This window comes from Ranitomeya imitator, chromosome 1 (genome assembly GCF_032444005.1).
Source record: "Ranitomeya imitator isolate aRanImi1 chromosome 1, aRanImi1.pri, whole genome shotgun sequence".
NCBI classification, from domain to species: Eukaryota; Metazoa; Chordata; class Amphibia; order Anura; family Dendrobatidae; genus Ranitomeya; species Ranitomeya imitator.
Genome location: NC_091282.1, coordinates 337,373,058 through 337,392,613, shown reverse-complemented (window position 1 = coordinate 337,392,613; position 19,556 = coordinate 337,373,058). Strand labels below are relative to the sequence as shown.

Sequence of the window (19,556 nt, the reverse complement as noted above, 5' to 3'; positions counted from 1 at the left end):
ATTCGGGCCCTGCAGGGAGGTGGCTTACCAGCGCCTGCTCAGAGCAAGCGCTGGTAAGCCTCCCTGCTGTGCCTGTGTGATCGCTGATCTGACACAGTGCACAGCAAAGTGTCATATCAGCGATCTGTCAAAATAACGTGAACCCCACCCCCCGGGGCAAAGTAAAAAATAAAAATAAAAATTACACGTGAAAAAAAAAGAAAAAATCCTAAATAAATAAAAAAATAATATATACCGTATATACTCGAGTATAAGCCGAGATTTTCAGCCCACTTTTTTGGGCTGAAAGTCCCCCTCTCAGCTTATACTCGAGTCATACCCAGGGGTCGGCAGGGGAGGGGGAGCGGGGGCTGTCTAATAATACTCACCTACTCCAGGCGCGGTCCCTGCAGGTCCCTGCTTCCCCCGCAACGGCAGCAGCAGCTTCTTCCTGTACTGAGCGGTCACATGGTACTGCTTATTACAGTAATGAATATGCGGCTCCACCTCCCATAGAGGTGGAGACGCATATTCATTACTGTAATGAGCGGTAACGGTGACCGCTCAGTACAGGATGAAGCTGCGGCATCGGGGAAGCGGGGACCTGCACAGCGCCAGGACCAGGTGAGTATAACGGAGAGGGGAGCGTTGCTCTGTGCGATAGTCACCTTTCCTCGTGTCGGCGCCGCTCCGTCTTCAGCTGTGACGCTCAGGTCAGAGGGCGCGGTGACGTGGTTAGTGCGCACCCTCTGCTGAACGTCAGTGCTGAACATGGAGTGGCGCCGGAATGAGAAGCAGGTGACTATTGAAAGTGCCGGGGGCCTGAGTGACGGAGAGGTGAGTATGTGATTTTATTTTTTTTTTTATCGCTCAACAGCGAATGGGGCAATTGTAAGTATGGAGCATCTTATGGGGCAATAACATTTGTGCAGCACTATATGGGGAAAGGGTCTGTATGGAGCATCTAAGGGGCCATAACATTTGTGCAGCACTATATGGGGCATCTTATGGGGCCATAACGTTTGTGCAGCACTATATGGGGCAAATGTTTTGTATGGAGCATCTATGGGGCCATAACGTTTGTGCAGCACTATATGGGGCCATAACATTTGTGCAGCACTATATGGGGCAAGTGTTTGTATGGAGCATCTATGGGGCCATAACGTTTGTGCAGCACTATATGGGGCCATAATATTTGTGCAGCACTATATGGAGCAAGTGTCTGTATGGGGCCATAATTAACGTTTGTGGAGCATTACGGTATATGGGGTAAGTGTCTGTATGGAGCATCTTATAGGGCCATAATCAAGGTTTGTGCAGCACTATATGCGGCAAATATCTTTATAGAGAATCTTATGGGGCCATAATCAGCATTTGTGCAGCATTATATGGGGAAAATGTGTCTATGGAGCATCTTATGGGGCCTTTATTAACCTTTATGCAGGATTATATGGGGAATATATTTTAATATGGAGCATCTTATGGGCCATCATAAACTTTATGGAGCATTATATGGGGCTCCTGATTCAATATGGATATTCAAAAACACTTAACCTACTGATGTCTCAATTAATTTTACTTTTATTGGTATCTATTTTTACTTTGGACATTTACCGGTAGCTGCTGCATTTCCCACCCTAGGCTTATACTCGAGTCATTAAGTTTTCCCAGTTTTTTGTGGCAAAATTAGGGGGTCGGCTTATACTCGGGTTGGCTTATACTTGAGTATATATGGTATATTGTCCCAATAAATACATTCCTTTATCTAAATAAATAAAAAAACAACAAAAGTACACATATTTAGTATCGCCGCGTCCATAACGAACTGACCTATAAAACTGTCCCACTAGTTAACCCCTTCAGTGAACACAGTAAAAAAAAAAAAAAAAAAAAGCAAAAAACATCGCTTTATCATACCGCCGAACAAAAAGTGGAATAACACGCGATCAAAAAGACTGATATAAATAAGCATGATACCTCTGAAAACGTCATCTTGTCCCGCTAAAAACGAGCTGCCATACAGCATCATCAGCGATAAAATAAAAAAGTTATAGTCCTGAGAATAAAGCGATGCAAAAATAATAATTTTTTTCTATAAAATAGTTTTTATCGTATAAAAGGGCCAAAACATAAAAAAATATATAAATGGGGTATCGTTGTAATCGTATTGACCGGAAGAATAAAACTGCCTTATCCATTTTACCAAACACGGAACGGTAAAAAAAAAATAAAGAAAAAAATTCATGACTAGCTGATTTTTGGTCTTTCTGCCTCACAAAAATCGTAATAAAAAGCGATCAAAAAATGTCACGTGCCTGACAATGTTAACAATAAAAACGTCAACTCGTCCCGCAAAAAACAAGACCTCACATGCCTCTGTGGACCAAAATATGGAAAAATTATAGCTCTCAAAATGTGGTAACGCAAAAAATATTTTTTGCAATAAAAAGCGTCTTTCAGTGTGTGACGACTGCCAATCCTAAAAATCCGCTAAAAAACCCGCTATAAAAGTAAATCAAACTCCCCTTCATCACCCCCTTAGTTAGGGAAAAATTAAAAAAATGTATTTATTTCCATTTTCCCATTAGGGCTAGGGTTAGGGTTGGGGCTAGGGTTAAGGCTTCAGTTAGGGTTGGGACTAAAGTTAGGGTTAGGGTTGGGGCTAAAGTTACGGTTAGGGTTTAGATTACATTTACGGTTGGGAATAGGGTTGGGATTAGGGTTAGGGGTGTGTCAGGGTTAGAGGTGTGGTTAGGGTTACTGTTTTACCAAATGCGGAACGGTATAAACGCCTCCCCCAAAAGAAATTCATGAATAGCTGGTTTTTGGTAATTCTGCCTCACAAAAATCGGAATAAAAAGCGATCAAAAAATGTCACGTGCCCAAAAATGTTACCAATAAAAACGTCAACTCGTCCCGCAAAAAAACAAGACCTCACATGACTCTGTGGACCAAAATATGGAAAAATTATAGGTCTCAAAATGTGGTAACGAAAAAAATATTTTTTGCAATAAAAAGCGTCTTTTAGTTTGTGACGGCTGCCAATCATAAAAATCCGTTAAAAAAAACGCTATAAATAGTAAATCAAACCCCCCCTTCATCACTCCCTTAGTTAGAGCAAAATAAAAAAAATTTAAAAAATATATTTCCATTTTCCCGTTAGGTTTAGGGTTGGGGCTAGGGTTAGGGCTACGGTTAGGGTTGGGGCTAAAATTAGGATTAGGGTTTGGATTACATTTACGGTTGGGATTAGGGTTAGGGGTGGGTTAGGGGTGTGGTTAGGGTTACCGTTGAGATTAGGGTTAGGGGTGTGTTTGGATTAGGGTTTCAATTATAATTGGGGGGTTTCCACTGTTTAGGCACATTAGGGGCTCTCCAAACGCGACATGGCGTCCGATCTCAATTCCAGCAAATTCTGTGTTGAAAAAGTAACAGTGCTCCTTCCCTTCCGAGCTCTCCCGTGTGCCCAAACAGGGGTTTACCCCAACATATGGGGTATCGGCGTACTCGGGACACATTGGACAACAACTTTTGATGTTCAATTTCAACTGTTACCCTTGGAAAAATACAAAACTGGGGGCTAAAAAATAATTGTTGTGGAAAAAAAAAAGATTTTTTAATTTTCACGGCTCTCTGTTATAAACTGTAGTGAAACACTTGGGGATTCAAAGTTCTCACAAGACATCTAGATAAGTTCCTTGGGGGGTATAGTTTCCAATATTGGGTCACTTGTGCGGGGTTTCTACTGTTTAGTTACATCAGGGGCTCTGCAAATGTAATGTGACGCCTGCAGAACAATCCATCTAAGTCTACATTCCAAATGGCGCTCCTTCCTTTCCGAACTCTGCCATGCACCCAAACAGTTGTTCCCCCCCACATATTGGTTATGAGCGTACTCAGGACAAATTGGACAACAACTTTTTGGGTTCAATTTCAACTGTTACCGTTGGAAAAATACAAAACTGGGTGCTAAAAAATAATTTTTGTGGAAAAAAAAAAAGATTTTTTATTTTCACGGCTCTGTGTTATAAACTGTAGTGAAACACTTGGGGGTTCAAAGTTCTCACAACACATCTAGATGAGTTCCTTAGGGGGTCTATGTTCCAAAATGGTGTCACTTGTGGGGGGTTTCAATATTTAGGCACATAAGTGGCTCTCCAAATGCAACATGGCGTCCCATCTCAATTCCAGTCAATTTGGCTTTGAAAAGTCAAATGGCGCTCCTTCCCTTCCGAGCTCTGCCATGCACCCAAACAGTGGTTTACCCCCACATATGGGGTATCGGCGTACTCAGGACAAATTGTACAACAACTTTTGGGGTCCATTTTCTCCTGTTACCTTGGTAAAATAAAACAAATTGGGAGCTGAAATAAATTTTTTGTGAAAAAAAAGTTAAATGTTCATTTTTTTTTTTAAACATTCCAAAAAGTCCTGTGAAACACCTGAAGGGTTAATAAACTTCTTGAATGTGGTTTTGAGCACCTTGAGGGGTGCAGTTTTTAGAATGGTGTTACACTTGGGTATTTTCTATCATATAGACCCCTCAAAATGACTTCAAATGAGATGTGGTCCCTAAAAAAAATGGTGTTGTAAAAATGAAAAATTGCTGGTCAACTTTTAACCCTTATAACTCCCTAAAAAAAAAATTTGGTTCCAAAATTGTGCTGATGTAAAGTAGACATGTGGGAAATGTTACCTATTAAGTATTTTGTGTGACATATTTCTGTGATTTAAGGGCTTAAAAATTCAAAGTTGGAAAATTGCGAAATTTTCGCCAAATTTCCGTTTTTTTTCATAAATAAACGCAGGTAATATCTAAGAATTTTTACCACTATCATGAAGTACAATATGTCTCGAGAAAACAATGTCAGAATCACCGGGATCCGTTGAAGCCTTCCAGAGTTATAACCTCATAAAGGGACAGTGGTCAGAATTGTAAAAATTGGCCCAGTCATTAACGTGCAAACCACCCTTGGGGGTAAAGGGGTTAAATAGGAGGACTTGCACAATTGGTGGCTGACTAAATATTTTTTTTCCCCACTGTAACTAACACAGTACAGCAGAGCTGACTTTTTACTAATTACAAGCATATTTACAGCAGCAGTTTTCCTCTCATAGTGCCTTCAGCTCTGCTGCACAGCTGTGCCTAATTATAACCAACAAAGTGCAGTAGAGTTTAACGTTGTCTTATTACAAACACGGTTGTCTTTAAACCGTGCAGTCACTTCTTCTGTACTGCTCCACCCCCACACTGACTGCTTGTGAGATAAAAGCTGAAATACTAAGCAAGGACAACTCCTAAAAAGGAACAGAAGTACCGCATTTTTCAGACTGTAAGATGCACTTTTTTCCCCCAAAATGTGAGGAGAAATTGGGTGAGCGTCTTGTAGTCGGAATATACTTACATATACTGTGAGAGCAGAAGGAGTCGGGACATTCTGCGGCGGTCCTGGTCCGACATTGCCGGGTGATGATCACACTCCCTTCCCAGGCTGGTTCGGCGGGGGGGCTCCGCCGGCATTTTGTGAAAGTCTGGCTCGTAATGGATGCCACGTGCATTCATTACTGCAATGCGGTTGCCGCTGGGGGCGACAAATGCTCAGATTGAGATCTCTGCAACGAGATTTCGGGACAAGATCTCTGTGCCAAGATCTCAATCTGAGCATTCGCCGCCCCCGGCGGCCATTTTCCCGGAGGCCACCGCATCGCAGCATTGGATATGTGGGGGGCCTCCAGACTTTCACAAAATGCCGACAGGCCTCCCCCGCACCACAGAGAACCACCGCCTCACCTGCCCACACCAGCCGTTCCTGCGCACACCAGCCGCACCTGCCCACACCAGCCGCACCAGCCTGGGATGTGATTTCCAGGAGGCCACCGCAACTGCCGCACCAGCTGGGGATGGGAGTCATATCGCTGGACCACCGAACACCGCCTGGGAGCACGCTCCACCAGCGTTGCCGATCCCCCCCCTGGTAAGCTGAATATGGGACTGTAAGACGGACCCCCATTTGACACATTAATTTTTTTCCCCTATTTTCCTTCTGAAAATTTGGGGTGCGTCTTATGGTCCTGTCCATCTTATAGTCCGAAAAATACAGTAATAATAAAGGGAATCTGTCAGTTATATAACCCCCCTAAATGATTTGCATGAGTATGCAGGTCACATAGAGTTGAATAAAGTGATACCTTGATATCTACAATCCGATGTCTTTTTTTCCAGAGAAATCCACATTTTTCTTGATATATAAATGAACTATTAAGATCTATAGGTCAGACACAAATCTCACTGACAATATGCCTCTGGAGCTTATTTTAAATGAAAGGGGGCATTATCAGTGTGAGACTTGTAATGAATGACAGTCTGTCCTCCTCATCTCACTGCAGAGCTGTGAGTGATTATAACTAACAGAGTACAGCAGAGCTAACACAAACACAGTACAGCAGAACTGATATTTGTCTCATTACAAACACATTTTGTAATGTGGCAGCCACGCTGGCTGCCTGTGTGATGGAAGCTGAAGCACTAAAAGTGGAAAACAGCAGCTGCAAATCTATTTGTAATGAAACAAAGTTCAGTTTTGCTGGACTGTATTAGTTGTAATCGCATAAAGCTCTGCAGTGAGACAAGTTCAGAATTCTATTTTAACCGGTTTTCCACTCTTGGGCTGCATGTATGCCATCATGACTCCTTCAGGGAACCTGTCAAGCATTTCATGTTGCCCAAACTGTATGAATTGCAGCCTGGCTGCACAATTGCAGCCAGGTAAGTTGTTCTCTGAAATGTTCTTGGGTTCCATAGAAAATGTACCGTATATACTCGAGTATAAGCTGAGAATTTCAGCCCATTTTTTAAGGCTGAAATTGCCCCTCTCGGCTTATACTCGAGTCATACCCAGGGTCGGCAGGGGAGGGGGAGCGGCAGCTGTGTAATAATACTCACCTACTCCTGGCGTGGTCCCTGCACGTCCCTGGTTCCCCGGCGGCGGCAGCTTCTTCCTATAGTGAGCTGTCACATGGTACCACTCATTACAGCAATGAATATGGACCTGACTCCACTCCCATAGGGGTGGAGCCGCATATTCATTACTATAATGAGCAGTACCATGTGACCGCTCACTACAGGAAGAAGCTGCCGGCGCTGGGGAACAAACGTGTAGGGACAGCGCCAGGAGCAGGTGAGTATGACGAGGGGCACTGCGCTATATTCTCCTGCTCCCCGTTCCACCGTCGGCGGCGCCGCTGCGTCTTCCCCGTCCTCTGCAGTGACGCTCAGGTCAGAGGGCATGATGACGCGATTAGTGCGCGCCGCCCTTTGCCTGAACAGTCAGTGCAGAGGACAGGGAAGACACAGCGGCGGTCGGCGCTGGAACGAGGAGCAGGTGAATATAGCAAGTGCCGGGGGCCTGAGAGGTGAGTATGTAATTTTTTATTTTTTTAATCGCAGCAACAGCATATGGGGCAAATATCTGTGTGGAGCATCTTATGGAGCCATGTGCAGAATTTTATGGGGCAAATATCTGTATGGAGCATCTTATGGGGCCATGTGCAGCATTAGATGGGGGCAAATATCTGTATGGGGGCATGTGCAGCATTATATGGGGCAAATATCTGTATGGAGCATCTTATGGGGCCATGTTCAGCATTATATGGGACAAATATCTGTATGGAGCATCTTATGGGGCCATGTACAACATTATATGGGGCAAATATCTATATGGGGCCATGTGCAGCATTGTATGGGGCAAATATCTGTATGGAGCATCTTATGGGGCCATATGCAGCATTATATGGGGCAAATATTTGTATGGGGCCATGTGCAGCATTATATGGGGCAAATATCTCTATGGAGCATCTTATGAGGCCATAATCAGCTTTTGTGCAGCATTGTATGGGGCAAATGTCTGTATGGAGCATCTTATGGGGTCATAACATTTGTGCAGCATTATATGGGGCATATTTTAATATGGAGCATCTTATGGAGTCCATCATAAACTGTTTGGAGCATTATATGAGCGTATTTTGTATGGAGCGTCTTATGAGGCCATCATGAACTACAGGTCCTTCTCAAAAAATTAGCATATAGTGTTAAATTTCATTATTTACCATAATGTAATGATTACAATTAAACTTTCATATATTATAGATTCATTATCCACCAACTGAAATTTGTCAGGTCTTTTATTGTTTTAATACTGATGATTTTGGCATACAACTACTGATAACCCAAAAACCTGTCTCAATAAATTAGCATATTTCACCCATCCAATCAAATAAAAGTGTTTTTTAATAACAAACAAAAAAACCATCAAATAATAATGTTCAGTTATGCACTCAATGCTTGGTCGGGAATCCTTTTGCAGAAATGACTGCTTCAATGCGGCGTGGCATGGAGGCAATCAGCCTGTGACACTGCTGAGATGTTATGGAGGCCCAGGATGCTTCAATAGCGGCCTTAAGCTCATCCAGAGTGTTGGGTCTTGCGTCTCTCAACTTTCTCTTCACAATATCCCACAGATTCTCTATGGGGTCCAGGTCAGGAGAGTTGGCAGGCCAATTGAGCACAGTAATACCATGGTGAGTAAACCATTTACCAGTGGTTTTGGCACTGTGAGCAGGTGCCAGGTCGTGCTGAAAAATGAAATCTTCATCTCCATAAAGCATTTCAGCCGATGGAAGCATGAAGTGCTCCAAAATCTCCTGATAGCTAGCTGCATTGACCCTGCCCTTGATGAAACACAGTGGACCAACACCAGCAGCTGACATGGCACCCCACACCATCACTGACTGTGGGTACTTGACACTGGACTTCAGGCATTTTGGCATTTCCTTCTCCCCAGTCTTCCTCCAGACTCTGGCACCTTGATTTCCGAATGACATGCAAAATTTGCTTTCATCAGAAAAAAGTACTTGGGACCACTTAGCAACAGTCCAGTGCTGCTTCTCTGTAGCTCAAAAGTGGCTTTACCTGGGGAATGCGGCACCTGTAGCCCATTTCCTGCACACGCCTGTGCACGGTGGCTCTGGATGTTTCCACACCAGACTCAGTCCACTGCTTCCTCAGGTTCCCCAAGGTCTGGAATCGGTCCTTCTCCACAATCTTCCTCAGGGTCCGGTCTCCTCTTCTCGTTGTACAGCGTTTTCTGCCACATTGTTTCCTTCCAACAGACTTACCATCGATGGTGCCTTGATACAGCACTCTGGGAACAGCCTATTTGTTGAGAAATGTCTTTCTGGGTCTTACCCTCTTGCTTGAGGGTGTCAATGATGGCCTTCTTGACATCTGTCAGGTCGCTAGTCTAAAGGTACCGTCACACATAGCGACGCTGCAGCGATACCGACAACGATCTGGATCGCTGCAGCGTCGCTGTTTGGTCGCTGGAGAGCTGTCACACAGACAGCTCTCCAGCGACCAACGATCCCGAGGTCCCCGGTAACCAGGGTAAACATCGGGTAACTAAGCGCAGGGCCGCGCTTAGTAACCCGATGTTTACCCTGGTTACCATCCTAAAAAGTAAAAAAACAAACGCTACATACTTACCTTCCGCTGTCTGTCCTCGGCGCTCTGCTTCTCTGGTCTGGCTGTGAGCGCCGGGCAGCCAGAAAGCAGAGCGGTGACGTCACCGCTCTGCTTTCCGGCTGACCGACGCTCACAGCCAGAGCAGGAGGAGTGCAGAGCACAGCGCTGGAGGACAGAGAGCGGTAGGTAAGTATGTAGTGTTTGTTTTTTTACTTTTAGGATGGTAACCAGGGTAAACATCGGGTTACTAAGCGCGGCCCTGCGCTTAGTTACCCGATGTTTACCCTGGTTACCAGCAAAGACATCGCTGAATCGGTGTCACACACGCCGATTCAGCGATGTCTACGGGGAGTCCAGCGACCAAATAAAGTTCTGGACTTTCTTCCCCGACCAGCGACAGCACAGCAGGGGCCTGATCGCTGCTGCCTGTCACACTGGACGATATCGCTAGCGAGGACGCTGCAACGTCACGGATCGCTAGCGATATCGTCTAGTGTGACAGTACCTTTACCCATGATGGGGGTTTTAAGTAATGAACCAGGCAGGGAGTTTATAAAAGCCTCAGGTATCTTTTGCATGTGTTTAGAGTTAATTAGTTGATTCAGAAGATTAGGGTAATAGGTCGTTTAGAGAACCTTTTCTTGATATGCTAATTTATTGAGACAGGTTTTTTGGGTTATCAGGAGTTATATGCCAAAATCATCAGTATTAAAACAATAAAAGACCTGACAAATTTCAGTTGGTGGATAATGAATCTATAATATATGAAAGTTTAATTGTAATCATTACATTATGGTAAATAATGAAATTTAACACTATATGCTAATTTTTTGAGAAGGACCTGTATATGGAGCATTATATGGGGCTCCTGATTCAATATGGATATTCTATTCAAAAACACTTAAACTACTGATGTCTCAATTAATTTTACTTTTATTGGTATCTATTTTTATTTTTGAAATTTACCAGTAGCTGCTGCATTTTCCACCCTAGGCTTATACTAGAGTCATTAAGTTTTCCCAGTTTTTTTGTGGCAAAATTAGGGGGTCGGCTTATACTCGGGTTGGCTTCTACTCGAGTATATACGGTAATTTGAAAATATTGATGGCAATAATAATCGGAAGTGAGAATAGTCCTGCTCTTCCCAGCTCTGCAAGAGGTTATTGGCAGATATCTCCCTCGTGTAACATGTTAAAATTATGTATTTTGTGAAAGACTTTTGCTTTTTCTCTGTAGAGACAAGATGGACTGACACTTTAGAATATATCACGTTATGTGATTGTGTCTCTTAGCAGGGATCCAAGAAGTATAGTTTCTCCTTGCGAAGAGTGACATGTTAAGCATGTCGAGGTGAGGAGACTTAAAGCCGCAATGCTCCTCTGGGAAATATGCAAATTGTCTCTTCAGAGAGGAAGAGGACTAGAACTCTAGTGCCACCTATTGGAAGTAGCAATCATAACAATCAATGTCGACCCTTTAATGAGCCTTGTCACATGACTTAGGAGGGCAGTACCCCGAAAAACAGTGTCTGCAAATTGAGATTCTGGTTTGGCTATGATCCTAAGTCATGTGACAAGGCTCGTTAAAGGGTCGACATTGACTGTTAGGATTGCTACTTCCAATAGGTGGCACTAGAGTTCTAGTCCTCTCCCTCTCTGTCTCTTAGCAGAAACGGTATCTTTCTTTGATTCTTGTTGTGCTCTTCCAGTGGACCCAAATTTAGCTTGAAACCAAGGTACAACTTAACAGAGGTTACTTTTGTTACCTTTGCTCTCATATTACCTGATTTATTTTTCTCCAATAAACTAATAACGACCTAGTGCTGTAAATTTACTGTGCTGGGTTTTAACCACATGCTATTTTAAATTTTATTTGTGAGATTAAAGGGAATCCTTACCCTTTTTGAGTTATTAATTTGGGCATGCAGGTTGTATACAGCTGAAATTGGTCATACCTGTATGCCTCTTAGATGATGGCTTGTTCAGCAAAAGTCATCTTTTATAGCTTGCTCTTCCATGCTAAGGGGGGTACGCTTGCCTTTTTGTCTTCATTATACAAGATTTCTCCTCTCCTCTCTCATCAGTGTCCCCTCGCTTGGACCTTCTGCCTGACGTGTGAAAAATAAGCTGTAAAAATATAAATAAAAAGCTAACTTAAACATCGATATTTTTTTTTTCAATATTTGTGAAAAATTATAAAAATTACACAATAATAACCATGTACCTGAAAACAGTACTACAAATTAATAGAATATGTCCTGCATAAAACTAAGCCTGGTACAGCCACATTTGTGAAAAAATAAAGTTATGCGTCCTGAGTGGAGAGGCAAAATAAAAATTTGTCTGGCTATTAATGCCTTTACATACATGGTCATTGAGTGGTTAATATTGGACCACTTTACGCTAAACACATGAAATAAATGAGGCAATACTGTCACTTCTAGTACTGTATTGGACTCTTATCTGAGTCAGAATCACAGTTAGGCATAAAAAAACTATATTAATATTCATTTATTAGTTACTCAGATCTTTTTCTATTACATTACCTATAGGTGCTCATAGCCAATAATGGCATTGCTGCCGTCAAGTGTATGCGATCTATTCGGAGATGGTCTTATGAAATGTTCCGCAATGAGCGAGCAATACGCTTTGTGGTTATGGTCACCCCTGAAGATCTTAAAGCAAATGCAGGTATGGTACATTATAGTCGGGCAATTTACCAATTCTGGTACCATGTGAAAAATTGTAGGAGCTTTCTATACTTCACATTCCAAATTTTCTGGCAAAAATATGAACGTCGAAGGCATTAGACTACTGTACCCTGGTGATGTAATTCTGAAAATTTCTAGAGATTTAGAAATGTTTGGTGCTCACTGAATTGTTTTTTTTTTTTCATTCTTTCACGTGTCTCTTCTGCAGAATACATCAAGATGGCTGATCACTATGTTCCAGTCCCAGGAGGGTCAAATAATAACAACTATGCCAATGTTGAGCTTATTGTTGATATTGCGAAAAGGATTCCAGTTCAGGTATGTGTATATGTTTAAATCGGACAACCATTTCTAAATCATCTTTTTCACCCACATGGAATAACAGCATGTACTCACCTCGGAACCAGTGCTGGATCACATGTCACATGAGACCAGCTTCTAATCAACAGTCGCTAATGGGTCACTTCACTCTCGTCCTTCAGACGTAACTGACATCTGGATAGCGTCAGATAGCAGCTTTTGCTACTTCCTTCTGACAAAATTGTTATCCTTAAGTGAGAGTAAAGCAGCCCATTACCGACCGCTGATTGGCTGCAGCGTTGATGTGACATAAGAAAATCACAGGAGACTCTGCGTAGATGTTGCTGGAACAGCGCCGCCACCCAAGGTGATTAGAGGCTGCTATTATTTTACATTAGCAATTTAGAAGGCATTGTCTGCTTCGACAGAGAAAACTAATTCAACTTTAGTCAAATTTTAGCCATTTATTATAAATATCGTAAATATTATATTACGGCCCTTTGGCTGCTTGTGAATGAGAATTTATGGAGGCCATAACGGTGACAAAGTTGCAACTTGCCATAACCTTGTCTAGTTATTCCATACTGTTCCTGACATTATAATTGTGTGAATGTTCTCGAGCTTTATTTAAAATACATGCTATAATTCTATTTTCTTCCTTAATTTCTTCCAGGCTGTGTGGGCAGGATGGGGTCATGCCTCAGAAAATCCCAAACTTCCCGAACTACTTCATAAACAGAACATTGCATTCATGGGTAATGTCAAATAGTTCAAAACACGATGAGGTTTAAGAACAAGCTGCATAGGACATGAGGGCATTTTTCTGTGACATTATAATATCCATATTTATTTCTTTTTTAAATCTTTTATGAAAGACTTGTATGTGCTACCTCCGTTTGCCTCTTTGCTACTGACTTCTTGATGTAGCATATTTTATTTTGGCTGCGATTTATTAACCCCTTAACGACCGCCAATACGCCTTTTAACGGCGGCATTTAAGGGTAACGGCGCTGAGAACTAAGTGTATAGGGCCCCCCAGAGTAGGAATTTCTCCAGGGTCTCGGCTGCCGGGGATAGCTGAGACCCAAGAGAACATGATTCGGGTCGGTTTTTCCAGAAAAAAGTCGACCGCAAAAAAAAAGTCCTATTTCCCATTTAATTTTTCCTCTGATGTGATCGCATATCAGAGGAGAGAGAAATCGGGTCCTGCAATCTTCCTACGGTGTCCCTGCATCCCCCCGTGAAGTCTCCATGCCAGCGGCGTCTTCTTTCCCCCTTTTTTTTTTATTTTTTTATTCAAATAAATTTTTATTAAGAATAACAAGGCAATTAACATGTTACATTTACATTTTCAATATAGAGTATTTCCCCCCCCCTCCCCCTTCAAACAGCCCCCTTCGATCCCAAAGCCCCCCACCCCCACCCCACAAAGCAGCTCATCTTGTTAATTACTACCATCATTAAAACAATAGAGTATCTAATCCCTCAACCATTCGTATAAGCCACACTTCACATTACTATCCCATAGCAATCCATGGAGACCACATTTTATTGAACGTTTCAGTTTTCCCTTTCTTCTTATAAATCCCTTTTTCTAGTGTCAGGCCCTGCTTCACATACTGGAGGAACTCTCCTCTTGACGGCGGCTCTTCCCTAATCCAGTTTCTAGCTATCACCTTCCTAGCCATATACAACAATCTGGCTATAGCTATCTTTAGGTGTTTATCCACTCCAATCTCATCCACGCATCCCAACAAACAGACAACTGGATCCCTTGGCACCGTGCATCCATACGCACCTTCCATACGACTCAAAACTACCACCCAGAAGACAGCCAACCTCGGACATGTCCACATCATATGGAAAATGTCTGCATCCGTAGACTTACACCTTGGACATTCAGAGTCATTACGCAATCCTGCCTTATATAGCACCATCGGAGACTTATAAACTCTGTGTATCACATAGAGCTGTGACAGTCTATACGGTTCACTCAGCGACAGTCTTGGGATCCATTCCAACACCGACTCCCAAGTCTCGTTATCTATTGGGCCCAAATCCCTTTCCCATTTAGCTCTTGCCATTATTGGAAACCCCAATAGAAAAGTGTGCAACAGATCCCTGTACAGAGTGGATACGACTCCTCCAGTCGTCCCATCATTACACACATACTCCAGTACTATATCCCTTTGAATCCTAATACCTCCGTTCCTACTCTGAGCTCCAAAGGCATGCCTCATCCGCAAATATTGATACTCCCCTGCAGACCCAAGACCAAATTCCGCCTGCAATTAAGAAAATGATTTCAGTTCACCTTGTTCAATTATTTGATACACATACTGAATCCCTTTGCCCAACCACTCTATCAGTACCCCCAATGCCTCAAATTCTTTCAGATTGTTATTATGCCATAGCGGCGAGTATCTAGTCAAGTCGGTGATCCCACGTATGTGCCTCAATCTACTCCACAGCTTGCGTATCAACAGCAAAGTCGGATATAGCTTCCCCAAACTCTCCAAGGATCCATCCTCCAAACATTGCACCACTGGCCTTCTTTTTGTCACCACCTCCATCAACCGCTGTACTGCCCCAGATGACCCCTCATGCGCCCAGCCCCTTAAATGCTGACTCTGGGCTGCAAGAAAGTACAACTCAGGGTTAGGCAATGCCAGACCCCCATCATCCTTGGGTCGCTGAAGTGTCTCCAGTTTGATACGCGGATGCTGCCTCCCCCAAATCAGATTCCTAAACAGAGAGTTGATCTGTCTAAATTTCCCACGTGGTATCCAAAGCGGCGCATTGTGAAGAATATACAGTATTTTCGGCATCAGAATCATTTTGATAAGATTCACCCTGCCTACCACAGACAAATGTAGCTTAAGCCATGCATCCGCTTTTGCCTTGAGGGCACCCAAGATTGGAGTCAGATTCTCATGTATATAGTCAGTGACCGGCATAGATACCCATATTCCCAGGTACTTAAATTTACTCGTCACCTCCAGTCGCCCGTCCTCCAATGGCTCCCCATCCACATCGTCCACCTTAAACAAGATAGACTTACTCCAATTTATCCTAAGTCCCGACACTGATCCGAATCGTTCAATAATCCCAATGGCTCCCTCCAAGGATGCAACCGGGTCAGCCAGAAACAACAAAATATCATCCGCATTTCTTCCCCCCTTTATAACCCACACAGTTAGGTAAAAAATAATAAAATAAAAAGAAAATGTATTTATTTCCATTAGGGCTAGGGTTGTGTTGTGAATTCTGTGGCTGAATTCACTCCTGTGGTCACAAGTGGTATTGCAGCCTCTGGGCTTCCTCCCTCAGGTGTTTTGGTGAGCTCGTTGGCTGCCTTGCTATTTAACTCCACCTGAGTCTGTCTTCCTTGCTCCTTGTCAATGTTCCAGTGTTGGATCTGAGCTCTGCATCTTTCCTGTGGCCTGCTGCTCTGCTAGATAAGTGTTACTTTGTTTTTTTTTCCGTTTTTTCTGTCCAGCTGTGCTATTCTCTTTTGCTGGAAGCTCTGAGACGCAAAGGGTGCACCGCCGTGCCGTTAGTTCGGCACGGTGGGTCTTTTTGCCCCCCTTTGCGTGGTTCTGCTTTAGGGTTTTTTGTAGACTGCATAGTTCTCTTTGCTATCCTCGCTCTGTCTAGAATATCGGGCCTCACTTTGCTGAATCTATTTCATTCCTACGTTTTGTCTTTTCATCTTGCTAACAGTCATTATATGTGGGGGGCTGCCTATTCCTTTGGGGTATTTCTCTGAGGCAAGTCAGGCTTATATTTCTATCTTCAGGCTAGTCAGCTCCTCAGGCAGTGCCGAGTTGCATAGGTAGTGTTAGGCGCAATCCACTGCTGCTTTTAGTTGTGTGAGGATAGGTTCAGGTATTGCAGTCTGCAGAGATTCCACGTCTCAGAGCTTGTTCTATTGTTTTTGGGTTATTGCCATATCACTGTATGTGCGCTGATTACTGCACACTGTGTTGCCTGATAGCACAGCATAACAGTACAAGGAGCCAAACCAATGATTCTCAATAGAGGGAAAAAAGAAGTCCTGACATCATTTTTTTTTCCTCAGCTCTGTCTTCAGTTTTTTTTTTTTCCCCTAGACATTAGAGTGCTTCAGGACACAGCTGTGGACATGGATATTCAGGCTCTGTGCTCTTCAATGGATAATCTCGTTGTAAATGTACAAAAGATTCAAGATACTATTGATCAGAAATCTATGCTAGAACCAAGAATTCCTATTCCTGATTTGTTTTTTGGAGATAGAACTAAGTTTCAAAAATAATTGTAAGCTATTTCTGGCCTTGAAACCTCATTCTTCTGGTAATCCTATTCAACAGGTTTTGATTATTATTTCTTTTTTGCGCGGCGACCCTCAAGACTGGGCATTTTCTCTTGCGCCAGGAGACCCTGCATTGAGTAGTGTCGATGCGTTTTTCCTGGCGCTCGGATTGCTGTACGATGAGCCTAATTCAGTGGATCAGGCTGAGAAAAATTTGCTGGCTTTGTGCCAGGGTCAGGATGATATAGAAGTATATTGTCAGAAATTTAGGAAATGGTCAGTACTCACTCAGTGGAATGAATCTGCGCTGGCAGCTTTGTTCAGAAAGGGTCTCTCTGAGGCTCTTAAGGATGTCATGGTGGGATTTCCTATGCCTTCTGGTTTGAATGAGTCTTTGTCTTTGGCCATTCAGATCAGTCGACGCTTGCGCGAGCGTAAATCTGTGCACCATTTGGCGGTATTGTCTGAGAGTAAACCTGAGCCTATGCAGTGCGACAGGACTATGACTAAAGTTGAACGGCAAGAACACAGACGTCTGAACAGGCTGTGTTTCTACTGTGGTGATTCCACTCATGCTATTTCTAATTGTCCTAAGCGCACTAGGCGGTTCGATAGCTCTGCCGTCATTGGTACTGTACAGTCCAAATTCCTTCTGTCCATTACCTTGATATGCTCTTTGTCATCGTATTCTGTCATGGCGTTTGTGGATTCAGGCGCTGCCCTGAATCTGATGGATTTGGATTATGCTAAACGTTGTGGATTTTTCTTGGAGCCTTTGCGGTGTCCTATTCCGTTGAGAGGAATTGATGCTACACCTTTGGCCAAGAATAAGCCTCAGTACTGGGCCCAGCTGACCATGTGCATGGCTCCTGCACATCAGGAAGTTATTCGCTTTCTGGTACTGCATAATCTGCATGATGTGGTCGTGTTGGGGTTGCCATGGCTACAAACCCATAATCCAGTATTAGATTGGAACTCTATGTCGGTAACCAGCTGGGGTTGTCAGGGAGTACATGGTGATGTTCCATTTTTGTCTATTTCGTCATCCATTCCTTCTGACATCCCAGAGTTCTTGTCTGACTTTCAGGATGTATTTGAAGAGCCCAAGTCTGATGCCCTACCTCCGCATAGGAATTGTGATTGTGCTATCAATTTGATTCCTGGTAGTAAATTCCCTAAGGGTCGTTTATTTAATTTGTCCGTGCCTGAACACACCGCTATGCGCAGTTATGTGAAAGAATCCCTGGAGAAGGGACATATTCGCCCATCGTCATCACCATTGGGAGCAGGGTTCTTTTTTGTAGCCAAAAAGGATGGTTCGCTAAGACCGTGTATTGATTACCACCTTCTTAATAAGATCACTGTTAAGTTTCAGTATCCCTTGCCATTGATATCTGACTTTTGCTCGGATTAAGGGGGCTAGTTGGTTTACTAAGATTGATCTTCGTGGTGCGTATAATCTGGTGAGAATCAGGCAGGGAGATGAATGGAAAACGGCATTTAATACGCCCGAGGGTCATTTTGAGTATCTGGTGATGCCGTTCGGACTTGCCAATGCTCCATCTGTTTTTCAGTCTTTTATGCATGACATTTTCCGTGAGTATCTGGATAAATTCCTGATTGTTTACTTGGATGACATTTTGATCTTCTCTGATGATTGGGAGTCTCATGTGAAGCAAGTCAGAATGGTTTTCCAGGTACTGCGTGCTAATTCCTTGTTCGTGAAGGGATCAAAGTGTCTCTTCGGTGTGCAGAAAGTTTCATTTTTGGGGTTCATCTTTTCCCCTTCTACTATCGAGATGGATCCGGTTAAGGTCCAGGCCATCCAGGATTGGACTCAGCCGACATCTCTGAAAAGTCTGCAGAAATTCCTGGGCTTTGCTAATTTTTATCGTCGCTTCATCTGTAATTTTTCTAGCATTGCCAGACCATTGACCGATTTGACCAAGAAGGGTGCTGATTTGGTTAATTGGTCTTCTGCTGCCGTGGAAGCTTTTCAGGAGTTGAAGCGTCGTTTTTGCTGTGCCCCTGTGTTGTGTCAACCAGATGTTTCTCTTCCGTTCCAGGTCGAGGTTGATGCTTCTGAGATTGGAGCAGGGGCGGTTTTGTCACAGAGAGGTTCTGGTTGCTCAGTGTTGAAACCATGTGCTTTCTTTTCCAGGAAATTTTCTGCTGCTGAGCGTAATTATGATGTGGGCAACCGAGAGTTGCTGGCCATGAAGTGGGCATTCGAGGAGTGGCGTCATTGGCTTGAGGGAGCTAAGCATCGCGTGGTGGTATTGACTGATCATAAGAATCTTACTTATCTCGAGTCTGCCAAGTGCTTGAATCCTAGACAGGCCCGTTGGTCGTTATTTTTTGCTCGTTTTGATTTTGTGATTTCGTACCTTCCGGGCTCTAAAAATGTGAAGGCGGATGCTCTGTCTAGGAGTTTTGTGCCCGACTCTCCGGGGTTATCTGAGCCGGCGAGTATCCTCAAGGAAGGAGTCATTGTGTCTGCCATCTCTCCTGATTTGCGGAGAGTGTTGCAGAAATTTCAGGCTAATAAACCTGATCGTTGTCCTGCCGAGAAACTGTTCGTCCCTGATAGGTGGACTAGTAAAGTTATCTCTGAACTTCATTGTTCGGTGCTGGCTGGTCATCCAGGAATCTTTGGTACCAGAGAGTTAGTGGCTAGATCCTTCTGGTGGCCATCTCTGTCACGGGATGTGCGTGCTTTTGTGCAGTCCTGTGGGATTTGTGCTAGGGCTAAGCCC

The 19,556-nt window shown here is 43.4% G+C and overlaps 1 protein-coding gene across 3 annotated transcripts in view; it reads left to right on the top strand.

The window, feature by feature from the left end:
• The window catches only part of ACACB (acetyl-CoA carboxylase beta), a 295,391-nt gene that overhangs the window by 106,873 nt on the left and 168,962 nt on the right, over nucleotides 1-19,556 (top strand). For all 3 annotated transcript variants that reach the window (XM_069759519.1, XM_069759501.1, XM_069759510.1), the window contains exons 4-6: nucleotides 12,051-12,189; nucleotides 12,418-12,527; nucleotides 13,183-13,264. In XM_069759519.1, coding sequence (XP_069615620.1) covers nucleotides 12,051-12,189; nucleotides 12,418-12,527; nucleotides 13,183-13,264 — 331 coding nt within the window. The remainder of the gene's footprint in view (nucleotides 1-12,050; nucleotides 12,190-12,417; nucleotides 12,528-13,182; nucleotides 13,265-19,556) is intronic.